This window comes from Palaemon carinicauda, chromosome 27, assembly GCF_036898095.1.
Source record: "Palaemon carinicauda isolate YSFRI2023 chromosome 27, ASM3689809v2, whole genome shotgun sequence".
NCBI lineage: Eukaryota > Metazoa > Arthropoda > Malacostraca > Decapoda > Palaemonidae > Palaemon > Palaemon carinicauda.
The window spans coordinates 1,844,087-1,863,217 of record NC_090751.1 but is presented as its reverse complement, the minus strand read 5'-3'; the positions used below and the strand labels follow the sequence as shown (position 1 = coordinate 1,863,217).

Genomic DNA, 19,131 nt, shown 5'->3' with positions numbered 1-19,131 from the left:
CCTAGTAAAATGTCTTGCCCACATGCCAGTAAATTCTATTAAAACTAGGCTTCTTTCAATAATGTAATGTTTTGTTAAAAGCGACTATCTAAAAGATACTGAAAAACTGCTCAACCATTTCAAGTCTTCTGTGGATAAATCCCCTTTCCTTTATAAAATCACGTTTCTGTTTCTTTATATCTGTAAATGTTTCCCTTGACACATATAAGTAATTTTCATTCCTTTCATAAGCATGTCAAACTGACCCATAGCAAGTCTAAAAGAGAACCATTCTGTAGTAGAGTGAATCCTTTATAAAAAATATTCAACACAAAAAGAGAAGTAGCTGAACTACCACTTTGTGAAATTATACCTTCAAGTCCTTCCTCTGACTTTAAACTAACTTGATGTGTGACGTCACTGACCTCTTATCCAGAAACAAAATGTAATATTAGGAAAAATAACAGAATTTAAAATATAATCAATGACTATTACTCTCAATATGTATATCAATATTATCATAAAACTTACATCTCTCAGACATACACCTTGTTCTCCGAATAAAGGAATGTGACAAATAGTGTCTAACATCTAGTTTAACAAATAAATGGTTCTGAATATTAATATCTTAAACTAGATACTGAGGCACGATTTATCTCCAATCACAATTACTCGCCATTCATTCCTATTTCTCGCATGCTCTCTTGCCTCTTTCCAATCTATCCTCCTATCAACCAAAGCTTTCTTTACTCCAAGATCATAAATAATGAACAAATATAATGGCACAACTACACCAAAAGACTTACCTGGCCAGGGTCTGGAGGTGCCCGTCTTTGCCCAAACTAATCGTCCGTAATCAGTGTTGCAGATAACTTTGGAAGATCTTTTCGATTGTCGGGAATCACTTGCCTGCGACAGAAAATTCTTGATAAAATTTATTATATCAATAATTCCCGTGCGGTTGCTGTGCTTTAAAAATTGGAGTCACATTCCCTCCGACCTCAAACAAAACATGTTAACCCTTTTACCCCCAGGCTATTTGGAAATATCCAACCCTTAACTGCCAGGGGGTTATTTTTTTCCCAGCACATTTTGCAGTATATTTTTTTTAAATTGCTCTAACAGCCTTAATTTTTGTCATAGAGAGGTCAGGTTGGTCTCATTCTCTTGGAAAATGCCTGAAGTTTCTCAAAAAATTATCAAAAATATGAAAAAAAACATTCTATAGCATTTTTTTGCAAGGACGTACCGGTACGTCCATGGGGGTAAAGGGATGGCTTTTGTGAAACGTACCAGTACGTCCTTTGGGGGTAAAAGGGTTAAAACATATGAATCATCAGCATCATCATCAGCCATTGCTAGCCCACTGTAGGCCAAAGACCTCCGAAATCCTTGCGCATGCATCTGTTTATGACCTTTCTATGCCAGCATACACGGTATTGGCAAATTTTCTTATGTCGTCAATTCATCACCTTCTATTCCTTTTGCTGCTCTGTTTGCAGTATCAAGGGACCCATTCTGTTATTAATCTTGTCCATCTATTATATATATATATATATATATATATATATATATATATATATATATATATATATATATATATATATATATATATATATATATATATCTATATATATATATCTATATATATATATATATATATATATATATATATATATATATCTATATATATATATATATATATATATATATATATATATATATATATATATATATATATATATATATATATATATATATATATATATATATATATATATATATATATATATATATATATATATATATATATATATATATATATATATATATATATATATATATATATATATATATATATATATATATATATATATATATATATATATATATATATATATATATATATATATATATATATATATATATATATATATATATATATATATATATATATATATATATATCTATATATATATATATATATATATATATATATATATATATATATATATATATCTATATCTGTATATATATATATATATATATATATATATATATATATATATATATATATATATCTATATCTGTATATATATATATATATATATATATATATATATATATATATATATACATATACATATATATATATATATATATATATATATATATATATATATATATATGTGTATATATATATATATATATATATATATATATATATATATATATATATATATATATATATATATATATATATATATATATATATATATATATATATATATATATAATAGATATGAAGAGAGTAAGGAAGGCTGGTTCAAGAATTGAAGACAGTAAAAGATGGAAATGGAAGGTTGTTAAAAGTTGAGGAGGCAAGGAAAAGGTGGGCGGAATATTTTGAAAGTTAAATGAATGTTGAGGATAACAGGGAGGCACATATAATTGCAGTTGCAGGTGTTGAGGTGCCGGTGATGGGAGATGAGAATAAGAGAGAGATTACAAGAGAGGAAGTGAGGAGAGCACTAGATGAAACGAGAGTAGGAAAAGTATCTGGTATGGATGGTGTGAGAGCTGAGATGTTGAAGGAAGGGGGTGTGACTGTACTTGAATGGTTGGTGAGATTGTTTAATATGTGTTTTGTGTTGTTAATGGTACCAGTAGATTGGGTTTGTGCGTGTATTGTACCACTATATAAGGGAAAGGGAGATGTGCATGAGTGTTGTAATTCCAGGGGTATTAGTTTGTTGTGTGGTGGGAAAAGTGTATGGTAGAGTACTGATTAATAGGATTAAGGATAAAATAGAGAATGAAATCTTTGAAGTACAGGGTTGTTTTAGAAGATGTAGGGGTTGTACAAATCAGATTTTTACAGTTAGGCAGATATGCGAGAAATATTTAGTAAAAGGTAAAGAGGTGTATGTTGCGTTTATGGATCTGGAGAAAGCATATGATAGAGTTGATAGGGAAGCAATGTGGAATGTGATGAGGTTATATGGAGTTGGTGGAAGGTTGTTGCAAGCAGTGAAAAGTTTCTACAAAGGTAGTAAAGCATGTGTTAGGATAGGAAATGAAGTGACCGATTGGTTTCCGGTGAGTGGGGCTGAGACAGGGATGTGTGATGTCGCCGTGGTTGTTTAACTTGTATGTTGATGGAGTGGTGAGAGAGGTGAATGCTCGAGTGCTTGGACGAGGATTGAAATTGGTAGACGAGAATGACCATGAATGGCAGGTAAATCAGTTGTTGTTTGCGGATGATACTGTACTGGTAGCAGACGTGGAAGAGAAGCTTGGCCGATTAGTGACAGAACTTGGAAGGGTGTGTGAGAGAAGGAAGTTGAGAGTTAATGTGGGTAAGAGTAAGGTTATGAGATGTGCGAGAAGGGAGGGTGGTGCGAGGTTGAATGTCATGTTGAATGGAGAGTTACTTGAGGAGGTGGATCAGTTTAAGTACTTGGGGTCTGTTGTTGCAGCAAATGGTGGAGTGGAAGCAGATGTACGTCAGAGAATAAATGAAGGATGCAAAGTGTTGGGGGCAGTTAAGGGAGTAGTAAAAAATAGAGGCTTGGGCATGAATGTAAAGAGAGTTCTATATGAGAAAGTGATTGTACCAACTGTGATGTATGGATCTGAGTTGTGGGGAATGAAAGTGACGGAGAGACAAGAAATTGAATGTGTTTGAGATGAAATGTCTAAGGAGTATGGCTGGTGTACCTCGAGTAGATAGGGTTAGGAACGAAGTAGTGAGGGTGAAAACGAGTGTAAGAAATGAGTTAGCAGCTAGAGTGGATATGAATGTGTTGAGGTGGTTTGGCCATGTTGAGAGAATGGAAAATGGCTGTCTGCTAAAGAAGGTGATGAATGCAAGAGTTGATGGGAGAAGCACAAGAGGAGGGCCAAGGTTTGGGTGGATGGATGGAGTGAAGGAAGCTCTGGGTGATAGGAGGATAGATGTAAGAGAAGCAAGAGAGCGTGCTAGAAATAGGAATGAATGGCGAGCGATTGTGACGTAGTTCCGGTAGGCTCTGCTGCTTCCTCCGGTACCTTGGAAGACCGCGGAGGTAGCAGCAGTATGGAATTCAGCGTTATGAAGCTTCATCTGTGGTGGATAAGGGGGAGGGTGGGCTGTGGCACCCCTAGCAGTACCAGCCGAACTCGGTTGAATCCCTTGTCAGGCTGGGAGGAACGTAGAGAGAAGTCCCCCTTTTCTGTTTCATTTGTTTGATGTCGGCTATCCTCCAAAATTTGGGGAAGTGCCTTGGTGTATGTATGTATGTATGTATGTATGTATGTACGTGTATATATATATATATATATATATATATATATATATATATATATATATATATATATATATATATATATATATATATATATATATATATATATAGATTTGTATGTATGTATGTATACTGTTAGAGCTCTCAGGCTCATAGTATTCTGCTCTTCCAACTAAGGTTGTAGCTAAGCAAGTAATAATAACAACCTACTACTGTACAGGAAATACATTTTATCACACTGAATTTGTAGTCAAGATAATAAAATAAAAAACACTATATGCAGTACTGTACTTACATTCTCTTTAGTTGCCTTTTCTCCACATTCATTATCTTTCGGTGCCTCTTCACTTTCATCCGACCTTGCGGGCGTAGATCGTCCACTGGTTGAGTCCGCCTCTAAATTTGTCTTACACGAGGAAGATCTTTTAAACTTCTTCTTCTGTGAGTTTTCATTAGATTCGACATCAGAGTTTTCCTGATTTTGATCTTTGCTTGAATTTCTCTTGTCTTTCGACGACTCGTCTAGACGGCTTTTATTCTGTGGAAGTACTTTTGTTAATAGAATTCTTCTTTGTAAATTACGAAAGAATATATTTAAAGCAACTTATCTTGCCGCTATACATATACCCAAGGAATATTTGACCCAAATTTTAATTGTATACTCTATTTTAGGATTTTAACCCTTTTACCCCCAAGCTATTTGGAACTTTCCAACCCTTAACCCCAAGGCATTTTCTTTTTCAAGCACATTTTGCAATACTGTATATATTTTGTAAATTGCTCTAACAGCCTTAATTTTTGTCATAGAGAGGTCAGGTTGGTCTCATTCTTTTGGAAAATGCCTGAAGTTTCTCAAAAAGTTATCATAAATATGCAATAAAATGTAATTAGCCGTTTTTTTGCAAGGACGTACCGTTACGTCCATGGGGGTAAAGGGATGAGTTTTGTGAAGCGTACCAGTACGTCCTTTGGGGGTAAAAGGGTTAACATACAGAAGACCCTCGACATTCGGCTCACAAACACCCAAATATAGAAATACAAATCTAACTGAAATCTGAAATCATATATCCTTGATACCGTATTAAAAATTCATAATGAAAAACTGAAATAAAACAATATCTTATAGTTTAATATAGTAAGCAAGACAACGTTTGCCATAAAAACGGGACGAGTTGTTGACTTATACAACTGAAATCGTAGGCATGCGACTTAGCTGAAGCCTACCCTAGGCGAATATTTTACAAATTTGGACTTGAAAATTGCATCATGAAACATGTCAAGTTTTTATTTGCGGACATTCTGTATACCAAAGTAATGTTTAAACCTAGGATCAGTTACTATATCTGAAAATTGGGATAAAAACATGTTTAAATCTAGTTTCTATATCCGAAATTTGGAATCAAAACATGATGGTGCAAATTTTATGTTTGCAAACAGTACCGTAACCTAATTGAAGATTGACATCTTTAAAAAAGCTAATAGCTTTAGAATATGGCTAACAATATGGTCCTGAAATATGAGCGTTCGGATCGAGCAATTCCCCTTTTATGCGTCACTACTCAAAAATAGATTTTTTTTTGTATCTGCAGACATTTCGGATCTGCAATTCATGCGCCACAATATTTATCAAATCTCTTGTCTTATCAAGTATTTGTAGGTTAGCGTGAGCTTAGGTATGGTAACTGATAATAAAAGGAACCATATTTACCCTATATATCGCTGGCATAATTTCATAATAAATAGGCTATTTGAGGAGAAATAACATAACCAATGAAATCAACTTTTATCTATGCGAGTCCAGCTGAAAAAAATGTAAACACTGAGTTTTGATTGCATTCTCATCATCCCTTATCTTCCTCTTTCTCTGACCTATGGCAGTGGTAATGATGGTACATGTAATATATTAATTTTTCATTAACCCTTTTACCCCCAGGCAATTTGGAACTTTCCAACCCTTAACCCCCAAGGGTTATTTTTTTTCCAAGCACATTTTGCAGTATATTTTTTTAAAATTGCTCTAACAGCCTTAATTTTTGTCATAGAGAGGTCAGGTTGGTCTCATTCTCTTGGAAAATGCCTGAAGTTTCTCAAAAAATTATCAAAATTATGCAAAAAAAAAAAAAAAAAAAAGGCAGTTTTTTGCAAGGACGTACCGGTACGTCCATGGGGGTAAGGGGATGAGTTTTGTGAAACGTACCAGTATGTCCTTTGGGGGTGAAAGGGTTAAAAATCTGTCATGATTCAAAATATCACTTTCTCCAATCACGCACCCTCTCTGTCACAAGGCATATATGATACAGAAATTTTAATAAAAATAATAAAATGGATAAATCACTACGGCAGTAATGTACTTACGATATCTTTTGCTGCCTCTTCTCCACTTTCCTCTGACCTTGCGGGCGTAGATCTTCCACTGCTCGAGTCCGACTCTAAATTTATCTTGGGAAATGAAAACCGCTTCAACTTTCTCTTCAGACGCTTTTTATCAGCATCCACATCAGTGTTTTCCTGACTCTGACTCTCATCTAAATCTTTCTTGTCTTTGGACGGCTCATCGGGAAGGTTATTCTTCAAAGAAAGTAATCTCATAAGAATTCATCATTGTAAATTACAAAATATATTCTATGTCAAATTATTTGTTTACATATATGTATTTTCTCCTTAGATTTTCAAGGGCCAACATCTATGCCCAAACATATGTTAACCCTTTTACCCCTAAAGGATGTACTGGTACGTTTCACAAAAGCCATCCCTTTACCCCCATGGACGTACCGGTACGTCCTTGCAAAAAAATGCTATAAAATTTTTTTTTTCATATTTTAGATATTTTTATGAGAAAATTCAGGCATTTTCCAAGAGAATGAGACCAACCTGACCTCTCTATGACAAAAATTAAGGCTGTTAGAGCAATTTTAAAAAAAAATACTGCAAAATGTGCTTGAAAAAAAAATAACCCCCTGGGGGTTAAGGGTTGGAAATTTCCAAATAGCCTGGGGGTTAAAGGGTTAAATGATTCTGAATTTGCAGTAAAAATAAAACGAATAAAAATATTACCTACAGTACTGTACTTACATTATCTTTTGCTGCCTCTTCTCCACATTCATTATCTTTTGCTGCCTCTTCTCCACATTCATCTGACCTTGTAGGCGTAGATCCTCCACTGCTTGAGTCCGACTCTAAATTCGTCGTACACAACGAAAACCGTAACAACTTTCTCTTCAGACGCTTTCCATTAGACTCCGCATCGGAGTTTTCCTGACTGTGACCCTTATCTGAATCTTTCTTGTCGTTTGGGGACTCATCGAGACGGCTTCTCCTCTGTGAAAATACTTTAATTAGTAAATTTTCACTTGCATTCAAAATATTTAAAGACCATACTTTACTACAAATAAAGTCTCATAAGAATTCATCATTGTAAATTGAGAAAAAATATATTCTAAGTCAACTTACCTAGTCAATATGCATATATATAAATGATTTTATCATTCTAGTCAATAATTGTAAACTAAACCAGAATTTAACATCTTAAAACGTTGTATGTGAACACTCTGAGTGTAATCGATTGCTGTCGGATCAACGGAGAAACCGAAAACTATGTTTCCCAGGGCAACAGCCTGCGATTCCTACCACAAACATGTATTGTTTGAAATGAAAGAAAATTTGAAAAATTTTAAAAATTCTGAGTAAGCATCAATTAAACCAGTCTTTTAAAGAATCACTTTCAATGTTATAGATGCATTCTGAGCAATGATCTGGCTGTAATTTTAGTCTTCCTGAAGCGTTTCAAACGTTATAGATAATATGAGCATTAGAGGAGATTCATGGAAATAAAACTAAATGTTGTTATGGCCAAAGGGGTATTAAAAAGCAAAAATAAAAGTGCCTACAGAGCACTTCTCATTGAAGATTGTAGTAGGCGTGAACACACTGAAGGGTATACTGTATACCAGTGGTTCCCAACCTGGGGGGAAATTTGAAGCTTCCAGGGGGGAAATAATTACACTACCTACTAACTAAAACAAGCGGAAAATGTCCACATAGTACGTGCGGCAATTTGTTGTTAGCCATTCAATTGAGATATGATCATATCATTTCTCACTGACATGATAATCAAGGGGAGAATTGGAATATCATGCCCATTTCTGAGGCAGGCGAGTGGGCATGAGGGCTGGGCGGGGCATGAAAGGGGAAATCTGGATGGTTGAACTGGGTGCAGAGGGAAATGACTGAAAAAAGGTTGGGAACCACTGCTGTATACAGTAAATTGAACCTTAAAGTAAAACACTACAATACATTACTGTACTTACAATATATTTTTCGGCCTCTTTTCTGCAATCTTCTAAATTTACCTTAAGGACTTTAAACTTTCTCTTCTTCGGGTTCTCACTAGAATCCATATCAGAGCTTTCCAGGCTTTGGTCCTTATTTGAATCTTCCTTTTCTTGAGGCGATTTCTCTGGACTGTTTCCCTTCTGAAAAAGTACTTTAGTTAGTGAATTTTCACTTACAATCTATTATTATTATTATTATTACTTGTTAAGCTACAACCCTAGTTGGATAAGCAAGATGCTATAAGCCCAGAGGACCCAACAAGGAAAATACCCTAGTGAAGAAAGGAAACAAGGAAAAATAAAATATTTTAGGAACAGTGACATTAAAATAAATATTTCTTATATAAACTATAAAACTTTAAAACAATACATGAATTCACATACTGCATAAGAATTAAACTTTCAGCCAGTTTTTCCTTTTTCTGGTGTCTGTATAACAAACACTAAATGAAATATCTTGTATCTGTATTGTGACGGTGCTGTCAGCCCTCCTACACAACATCCAAACTAAAATACTTTTAATAACTAAGCAGTTCTTCTAGGACACTCCTATATCAAGCCATTGTTCTCTACTCTTGGGTAGTGACATAGCCTCTGTACCATGGTCTTCCACTGTCTTAGGATAGTGTTGTCTTACTTGCAGGTACAGCCAAGCACACTTTTCTACCTTATTTCTCTATAGTTTATAAATGAAAGATCTACTTTTATGTTGTTATTGTTCTTAAAATATTTTAATAATTGTAGTTTATTTATTTGTGCATTTATTCATTTATGAATTTGTTAAATTAATGGTACTTAGTTTCCACGACCTTTAATGTCAAGACGCCAGAGAACTTCAAATCAATCAAAATAATAATCTATCTATATACCAAGGCACTTCCCCCAAATTTTGGGGGTAGCCGACATCAAACCAATGTAAAAAAAAAGGGGACCTTTCCTCTCTATGCTCCTCCCAGCCTGACAAGGGACTCAACCGAGTTCGGCTGGTAGCCTACTGCTAGGGTGCCACAGCCCACCCTCCCCCGTTATCCACCACAGCTGAAGCTCCATAACGCTGAATCCCCTACTGCTGCTACCTCCGCGGTCATCCAAGGCGACCGGAGGAAGCAGCAGGGCCTACCGGAACTGCGTCACAATCGCTCGCCATTCATTCCTATTTCTAGCACGCTCTCTTGCCTTTCTCACATCTATCCCCCTATCACCCCGAGCTTTCTTAACTCCATCTATCCACCCAACCCTTTGCCTTCTTCTTGTACTTCTCCCATCAACTCTTGCATTCATCACCTTCTTTAGCAGACAGCCATTTTCCATTCTCTCAACATGGCTAAACCACCTCAACATATTCATATCCACTCTTGCTACTAAAGCATTTCTTACACCCGTTCTCACCCTCACTACTTCGTTGCTAACCCTATCTACATTCAATTATTAAGACAAGCTTTCAATGTCCTATTTTCCTCTTTTCTCCACTACTTCACTAGATAAAAAGCTACAAGTTATATTGATCTGTTAGTAAGAACTTATTTGTTATTCTATTAAAGAGATTTTCTTATTTTGGTATTTTGTTAATTGTTCCAGTCTGTTTCTTCTGTCTTTCACTGTCTTGGGGTAGAGTTCTCTTGCTTGAGGGTACACTCGGGCACGCTATTCTACCTTATTTTACTTCCTCTTGTTTTTAAAAGTTCTTATAGCTTATATATAAGATTTATTTCAATATTGTTACTGTTCTGAAGATGTATCTTAATTGTTAATTACTTTCTTGTAGTTTCCATATTTCCTTTCTACACTGCGCTGTTTTCCCTGTAGGAGCCCTAGGGCTTATAGCATCTGCTTTTCCAACTAGGGTTGTAGCTTAGCAAGAAGTAATAATAATAATAATTTTATAGTTACAGTATTAGACCTCTTTCAGGTAGATGCTGTCAGTTAATTCATGGAAGATTAGCTACAGATTACCCATGAAACCAGGAGGTATATGTTGAACTACAACTGTTCTTCAATCTAATAAATAAGTCTAGAATCTGAAACCGTAAAAAGATTTGCAAGGAAAAAACCACTGTTTTCCATAATTAAACATCTATTAACCCTTTTACCCCAAAAGGACGTACTGGTACGTTTCACAAAACTCATCCCTTTACCCCCATGGACATACCGGTACGTCCTTGCAAAAAAATGCTATTTAAAATTTTTTTTGCATATTTTTGATAATTTTTTGAGAAAATTCAGGCATTTTCCAAGAGAATGAGACCAACCTGACCTCTCTATGACAAAAATTAAGGCTGTTAGAGCAATTTAAAAAAAAATATACTGCAAAATGTGCTTGAAAAAAAAATAAAACCTGGGGGTTAAGGGTTGGAAATTTCCAAAAACCCTGGGGGTAAAAGGGTTAACCACAAGACACGGAGTACTGCATACAGTACAAAGCTTACAATATAACACTGAGAAAAACTTAAAAGGCACTAGTTCTCCGAGAAATACTTCTACACCTACATTTTCTTTCGTAGCTTGTTCATTTTCATCTGTATTCTCCTCCGCATCATCAGAATCATCAAGCGTTGTCACATCCGTATCTATGGGTGACGATGGTGGCTCTTCTTCTGCCTGAGAGGAACGTAGTCGTTTCTAAGTATAGAGAAAATTACATATCTTATGAAAAGCTGCATATAAATATGGTTTAAGAATCCCCCATGTAAAGGAATGACCAAATATATCTGAGGAAAGTCTAGGTTTATCCAGTATGTAAACTAAAACATGACAAATTCGTAGATAATTTGTACTGTATTTTTCCTAACTATACAAACCTTAGCTATTTAATATGGGTATTACTTTCGGCGTAGCTGAAATGACGAGCCATTAGAATTTTAACGAGGGATTACTACCCCCTGGCTACTTAGCGAGGGGGTAGGGAGGGGTAGCTTGCTACCCCTCCCCCCCTCACACACCTGCGAATACTTCACTTTGCTTAGAGGTAGGACTTCCCGGGGGATGTGGCTGGCAGGCAAGTTTGATTAAATAGCTAAGGTTTGTATAGTTAGGAAAAATACAAATTATCTACGAATTTGTCATTTGTTCCGTAACAGAAATACAAACCACGCTATTTAATATGGGTGACTCAACCCTTAGGTAGGGTGGTAAGTCCCAGCCATTACTGGCTTTTGGCTTTTTTCCCGGGGACTCAGTATCTGAGTGTGTTAGTACTCAAAGATAAGGAGTCCCTACACCTCGCAAGTCCCTTGCTCTGCAAGGACCGCGGCCTACGTAAGCTTGTGTGTGAAGGAATGAAGTGTGACTCGTCCTAGGAAGTTGACCAGAAATCCTTTAGATGGAATTCCAGGATAGGATGCTCCCAATACCACATCGTAATGGTATGGGGACGTGACAATATTAACTTAATATTAGGAACACAAGGAAACATAGTTTACCTGCAGTGGTTTGAGGTCAGCTGTGCAGAGAACCCAGGATGCTGCTTTCCCCAAGAGGGGAGAATGAAGAAAAGAATAAGGGCCAGGCATACCTTTTCATACATGCAGACTAAAACCGGGTAACAATGCCCTCAACCATCTGCTACTTCTCCATTGAGGAGCCTGAGGTTTAAACCAGCTGTTGTGCAGCCACCACAGGGCCGATAGAGAACGTATCGAGCCTCCTGTGGGTCACGTCTTGCAGGTAGTGGGCTGTGAAGGTCGTCTGACGCTTCCAAACCCCTGCTTGTAAAACCTGCGTCACTGAGTAGTTCTTCTTGAAGGCCAGGGACGTAGCAATGCCCCTGACATCGTGTGCTCTAGGGCGACGTGACGGAGGAGGGTCAGGATTCAGGGAATGATGGATAACCCTGCGAATCCATGCTGAGAGAGTGTTCATAGTGACCCTCCTCTTCGTCCTTCCGGTGCTAACAAACTATGCCTGCACCCGCGGACGAATTGCAGCTGTTCTCTTAAGATAGAGCCTCAGACTCCTCACTGGGCACAGTAGGAGATGGTCTGGGTCATCTGTTACAGAACGAAGACTTGAAATCCGGAAAGAGTCGAACCGAGGGTCCGGCACTCCTGGATTTTGAGTCTTAGCAACAAACTCAGGGACGAATCTGAACGTTACCTCCCCCCATCCCCTTGAATGGGCGACGTCATACGAGAGACCATGAAGTTCGCCGACTCGCTTGGCCGAGGGCAAATCAAGTAGGATCACCGTCTTCCAAGTCAGGTGGCGATCAGAAGCCTGGCGTAATGGTTCGAAGGGAGGTCTCTTAAGAGACCTGAGAACTTGAACCACGTTCCATGGAGGAGGTCTTACTTCCGACTGAGGGCAGGTAAGTTCATAACTTCGTATGAGTAGAAAAAGTTCCAGCGAAAGAAATATCCATTCCTTTGAGCCTGAAGGCAAGAGTTAAGGCTGAGTGATAGCCTTTCACTGCCGAGACTGAAAGGCGCATTTCCTCCCGCAAATACATGAGAAACTCCGCTATTGCTGGAATAGTGGCATCGAGGGGAGAGCTACCCCTTCCACGACACCAACCACAGAAAACTCTCCACTTTGCCTGGTAGACCCCTGCGGATGACTTTCGCAGGTGTCCAGACATCCTTTCAGCAACTTGTTGCTGGATAGTCTCCAGGCGTGAAGCCGAAGCGAAGCTACGGTTTTGTGAAAGATGTTGGCGTGTGGTTGTTTGAGTAGTTCGTGTCGTGGAGGAAGTTCTCTCGGGAGTTCCGTCAGGAGCTGCAGAAGGTCCAGAAACCACTCTGCGTGATGCCATAGCGGAGCTATTAAGGTCATAGACAGGTTAACCGATATTCTGGTCTTGTTGAGTACCCTCATCATCAGACAGAACGGGGGAAAGGCGTATACTTCGATGTTGTCCCACCATTGTTGGAAGGCATCTTGCCAGAGTGCCTTGGGGTCCGGGACTGGGGAGCAGTACACCGGAAGCTTGAAATTCAAAGCTGTCGCGAACAGATCCACCGTCGGGGAACCCCACAAAGTCAGGACTTTGTTGGCTACTAGACGATCCAAAGACCACTCGGTACTCACTATCTGGGATGCCCTGCTCAGACTGTCGGCGAGCACATTCCTCTTGCCTGGAATGAAGCGAGCTGATAGTGGAATCGAGCGGACTTCGGTCCATCTCAGTATCTCTACTGCAAGATGGGATAGCTGCTCTGAAAAGGTACCTCCCTTCTTGTTGATGTAAACCACTACCGTGGTGTTGTCGCTCATCACCACCAAGGAGTGACACGCCAGGTACTGTTGGAACTGTTGAAGTGCCAGGAATACGGCCGCCATTTCTAGCAGATTTATGTGGAGGCACTTTTCTGATTCTGACCACAGGCCTGAGGTCCTGTGGTTCAGAACATGGGCCCCCCACCCTTTCTTTGAGGCGTCCGAAAACAGCATCAAATCTGGGGGGAGGACGAGAAGATCCACTCCCTTTCGTATATTCTCGTCTGTCACCCACCACAGAAGGTCCGTCCGTTCCGCAGGACCCATAGGGACCAGAATGTCCGGGGAATTGAGGCCTTGATTCCACCGGGACTTGAGTCGCCATTGCAGGGATCTCATCCTGAGGCGACCGTTGGGAACTAGACGAGCCAGGGAAGAAAAGTGACCGAGGAGACGTAACCACGATTGGGCTGGGAGTTCTTCCCGTCTGAGGAAAGGGTCTGCGACCCTCCTCAGCCTTGCTATCCTGTTGTCTGATGGGAAGGCTTTGTGAAGATTGGTGTCCAAGATCATGCCTAGATATACCAGTCGTTGAGTTGGAAGCAGAGAAGACTTCTCGAGATTTACCATGATCCCTAGATCTTGGCAAATTCCTAGAAGCTTGTCTCGGCGTCGAAGAAGGGTCGACTCCGAGTCTGCCAGGATCAGCCAGTCGTCCAGATAACGGAGGAGACGGATGCTGATCCTGTGTGCCCACGAAGAAATCAGGGTAAACACTTTGGTAAATACCTGAGGTGCTGTGGAGAGACCGAAACACAGCACCTTGAACTGGTAGATCTTGTTGTCTAGGCTGAATCTTAAGTACTTCCTGGAAGACGGATGGATTGGGATCTGGAAGTACGCGTCCTTCAGGTCCAGTGTATACATGAAGTCTTGAGGTCTCACTGCAAGTCTGACCGTGTCTGCTGTCTCCATGCTGAACGGAGTTTGTTTGACAAACCTGTTCAGAGCTGAGAGGTCGATGACTGGTCTCCAGCCTCCAGACGCCTTCTTTACAAGAAAGTGTCGACTGAAGAAGCCTGGGGAACTGTCGACGACCTCCTGGAGAGCGCCCTTCTTTAACATGATCTCGACTTCTGCCCGTAGGGCTTGCCCCTTTGCCGATCCCATGGCAAAGGAGCTCAACGACAATGGATCCACTGTCAGGGGAGGTAGAGATGTTGTGAACGGGACGCGATATCCCTGACTGATTACGGAAATCGTCCAGGAATCGGCCCCTAGTTGCTGCCACCTGATCGCGCAACTTTGTAGGCATCCCCCCACTGGTGGACATGCAGGGGGATTGCCAATCCTAGTGTTTGCGGCCTCGGCCACTCCCTCTAGGAATTTTCCCTCCCCTGGAGGACTTTTTGCCTTTCTTGTCTTTGACAGGAAAGGGCTGCTGTTTGGACACCGTCGTCTTTGCTGCCACTGCCGGTTTCGTCGTCTTGGACGGGCGAGGTTGTTGAGGTGCTGGAGGTTTATAGGGCTTTGATGTGAGACCCCTCTGGAGGAGAGAGTCCTGGTTGGATTTCCTCCACCTCTCAGCTGCCTGTTCCACATCTTTAGGCTCAAACAGATTCTTTCCCAAGAGGGAAGAATGTCTGAGCCTGCTGACTTCGACGGCTGGGACCTTCGAGTGGAACCTTTCTGCCACCGCATCACGTCGTTTTAAGATGGAATTGGCCCACAAGTTCGAGACTTGGTGGGCCAGAAACTCAATGGTGCTGGTGCCCGAAAGGAGGAAGGTCTCCAGGGTTTTCCTGGTGCTCTCCTTAGACAGGTCCTCGGATCGCAACAGGATGCCAAGAGACCCCAGCCTGATGTCCAGCCACTAAGTAGCCTCCATGGCACACTTCGCGACCTTCTCCTGACTTAGGATCTCTGTCGCCGAGAAAGTCACTTGCCGGCTAGAGCCTCTCGAGAGGGACTCCATTGGTCAGCCCTTCCACAAAGTGATGTAAGGGAAGAGTCAAACAAGACCTCCTCAAAGTACCTCCTCTGGTGGATGTGAGGAGGAGGGAGGAGCTTGTTGCCGGCAGTGAAACGGCTAGAGGAGGCGAGCTCGGAGAGCTGGCCCTCAACCTTATCCCTGGCACTCTTCACCCCTTGGGACCAGGGCAAAGCCGCATTGGCCTTAGCGGGCTTCTGGGTGCCAAAGACTCGGTCCAGGACCGTGTCCTTGCCCTCTCGAGGAGGAATCTCAGGGTCCGGGAACCCGTTGAGATGCCTCATCAGGGTCAGAACCTGCCAGAAGGCATGCTCTGACTCCTGTTGCTCTCCTCCTGGAGAACTGGCAGCAGTCTCCCGTCCCCAAAGGCTCTACTTGGGGGGACACGTGGACGTTCTCTGTGGGTCTCGTTGGCTCTGGTCGAATCCTAGAAGAAGACATGGGGATGGTCTTAAGAGTCCTTAGGTTCCCTCCTAGGAGGGATACAGGACTCCAATAACGAAGTCTGGGGCTCTTCTCCGCCCCAACCCGAGACAATTCTCCTGCTCGAGGTGGGGTTTCTCCCATTGGTGCAATGGGAGAACGTCTCACCTTGGTAGACTCCCCTGAGGACGGAAAATCCTCGTCCATAGGAGAGGGAGAGAAAGTCTGAGGGGGGGAAGGAGCCTTCCTCAAGGATTTCCTAGGAGCCAGCTTGGCCCTGGGAGAAGTTACCATGACTTCTACTCCTCTCTTCTCTTCAGTGGGGTCGGAGCTGCCATTGATTTGAGGCCCATCTCAGAGAAGGCAAGTTTGACAGCCTGCACGACACCTCTGATAAGGGACCCAAACCATGGCTGCTTACTGACAGCTGATGTGTCAGAGACTCCCTCTGGCGGGAAGGGAATCGGGCGATCCTTCGGAGTAGACACTACAACTGGGCCTGCCTGAAAAGAAAGGCAAGAAGAAGAAGGTTGGTTCCTGGACCTATCTGAAGACTTCCCCACCTCCTGCGAGCGCGCTGATCTGCGCTTGCGCGCGGGTGTGTGTGTGTGTGTGTGAAGAAGACGACCTGGATGCTCTCATTCCTGAAGCCTCGCGCTGTGAATCCCGATGGGAATCGCACGCGGGCGAACGTTCGCGCGTGCGCGCGGAGATTAAGGCGAGGGAGCGCGTGGGTGAGCGCTGACGAACAGGAGAGCGATAGCGCACAGGCGAGCGATGGCGCACAGGCGAGCTATGGCGCGCAGGTGAGCAACTGCGCACAGGCGAGGGGGCGCGCAGGCGAGTGGGAGTGCTGGCGAGCGATGGCGCGCAGGTGAAGGTGCGCGATCTGGCGAAGGCAGAGGGTGCGCAGTAGGGACAGCAAGCGCAGTTGCGCGCGAAGGTGACTGCTCGTGGGCGCGCAGGATCTCGGTGACCTCTAGAAGAGCGCACAGAAGGGGCAGGAACATGTGCGAGCGCAGGCGAGGGCTGACGAGTGGGTGAGGTCCGAAGGCGCGTAGGAGATCGCTGACAAGAAGGAGAAAGCAGTCTTTTCCCTTCTGCGCCAAGATCAGGTCGTAGGCGCGCAGGCAAACGTTGGCGCGCAGGTGAGCGCTGGCGAGCTGGAGATCATGGGCGCACAGGAGATCGTGGACATGGATGACGCGCATCAGGATAAGGGCGCGCAGTTGTGAGCTGGCGAGGAGAAGATCGCTGGCGTACAGGAGATCGCTTACGCGCAGGAGAGGGCTGGCGATTAGACTCTGCAACAGGAGATCGCTGGCGCGTTGTCCCTGGAACAGGATGTTTCTGGATAGCAGTCTCCGGAACAGCAGGAACAGCGGGTGAGCGCTTGTGAGCAATTGGGCGCGCAGGGGATACCTGGCACTTAAGGGACTTACTCACAATGTGAGAAAGCCCCTTTGGCCCCGAAGGGACCGGTGCCCGTTGAATAACGGGGTGCATGGACGCCCACAGCGTGTCAGCAGCCAGGAACGGAGATGGGAGGTCAGCAGGTCTGGCAGGAGAAGGAGATCGCGAACGATCAGCAAAGAGGTCCAGGGATGCAGCTGCAACGGTCGGTGCACGGCGAGGAGAATCCGCTGGAGGGGACTGCGAAGGCGAATAACCGAAGAGGCGCCTCCTCACTCCCTTGTGGGGAGAAGGAAGGCCTCTACGGCGAAGAGGAAGACGAGCCTTACGTCTGATACGTCCTCTGGGGGCAGCAGGCAGACCATCATCAGTCCTTCGAAGAGGAGTCTCTGTTAGTGAACTCCCCCGAGGGGGAGAATCACCTGCAGGAGAGATCGTTGGACTTAGCTCCTCCCTCGAAGGATGTTCGGAGGGGGGAACTAAGCCTTCAGCAACATCAGCAGCCAAAGCAGAGGTTTGACCTAACTCGTCGGAAGCCTCTGCCACAACAACGTCGACGATAGACAGAGGGTCAACCTCTGTTATCGCCGGCGACTGTTTGACAGCAGCGCCCAATCTGATTATGTCCAACAGGGCTTCCTTGGAGGGCGAACCCTGAAGCCCCAAGGAAGCCAATAGCTGCAATAAATCATCATTAGACACGTTAGCAGAAATAACCTCGCCCGGGGGAGGAGGAGCAGCTGCCTCGCTATGGGACGCAACGCCCTCTCCCGAACCCCGAGGATGGCGAACACAAGTACGGCCTACGCTACCACTCGACGGCCTCTCGGAAGAGACCGATCGAGTGGGAGCTTCGGAGGAGGTTTGGGCTACGAAAGAAGAGTCCTTGGGATTTTTTTCTCTCTTCAATAAAACCCCAGTGGCCAGTTGTTGGGATGTCGCAGCCGGAGCCATTTCCTGGTTGTCCCCAGACGTCTCCACGATCCCTGGCATTCCGTCTGTCGAACTGTACACACCCTCTTTTCCATCGTCGTCGTCTCCGTCTCCATCATCCTCCACAGAGGGGGTAATTTCCAGGGGAACCAGATGGCTAACAGCTCGCTGTGACTCGACCCCCTCAAACAACACTTTGGCCGAACGTACGACGCCGTCGTCGTCCGGATACGTTTCTACAACACGTCCAAGGGGCCACGTTTAGACTTCTTCTTCCAGCGCAGTGAAAACCTCTCCCACGGGGAGATAGACCACTCCCTACACTCACCACACACTTTATTTCTGTCACACCGTTGACCCCTACAAAAAGGACACAAGGTGTGAGTGTCCATGTCGACCGCTGACATATAAGTACCACAAAGGCAGTCAGGTAAGCCGGGACACTTCCGCATGATAGAGGCCAACTTCCAAACACACAAAAGAAAAAGCAAAAACAAGATCAAAGTCTGTCAAGTAAGCGAGGGTGGGAGCAGACACGTCTGATCGTCACCCGAGCCAAAAGCAAAGAGAAGTATTCACAGGTGTGTGAGGGGGGGAGGGGTAGCAAGCTACCACTCCCTAGCCC

The 19,131-nt window shown here is 42.7% G+C and overlaps 1 protein-coding gene across 4 annotated transcripts in view; it reads right to left on the bottom strand.

Moving 5' to 3' along the window:
• Window positions 1-19,131, bottom strand: part of LOC137620500 (DNA (cytosine-5)-methyltransferase 3C-like) — a 102,991-nt gene that overhangs the window by 66,804 nt on the left and 17,056 nt on the right. For 2 of the 4 annotated variants that reach the window (XM_068350678.1, XM_068350682.1), the window contains 6 exons: window positions 11,084-11,215; window positions 8,573-8,737; window positions 7,338-7,583; window positions 6,621-6,833; window positions 4,561-4,803; window positions 786-888 (listed from right to left, as the gene is read on the bottom strand). In XM_068350678.1, the coding sequence (XP_068206779.1) occupies window positions 786-888; window positions 4,561-4,803; window positions 6,621-6,833; window positions 7,338-7,583; window positions 8,573-8,737; window positions 11,084-11,215 (1,102 nt within the window). The remainder of the gene's footprint in view (window positions 1-785; window positions 889-4,560; window positions 4,804-6,620; window positions 6,834-7,337; window positions 7,584-8,572; window positions 8,738-11,083; window positions 11,216-19,131) is intronic. The other 2 variants (XM_068350679.1, XM_068350680.1) reach the window with 2 other exon arrangements.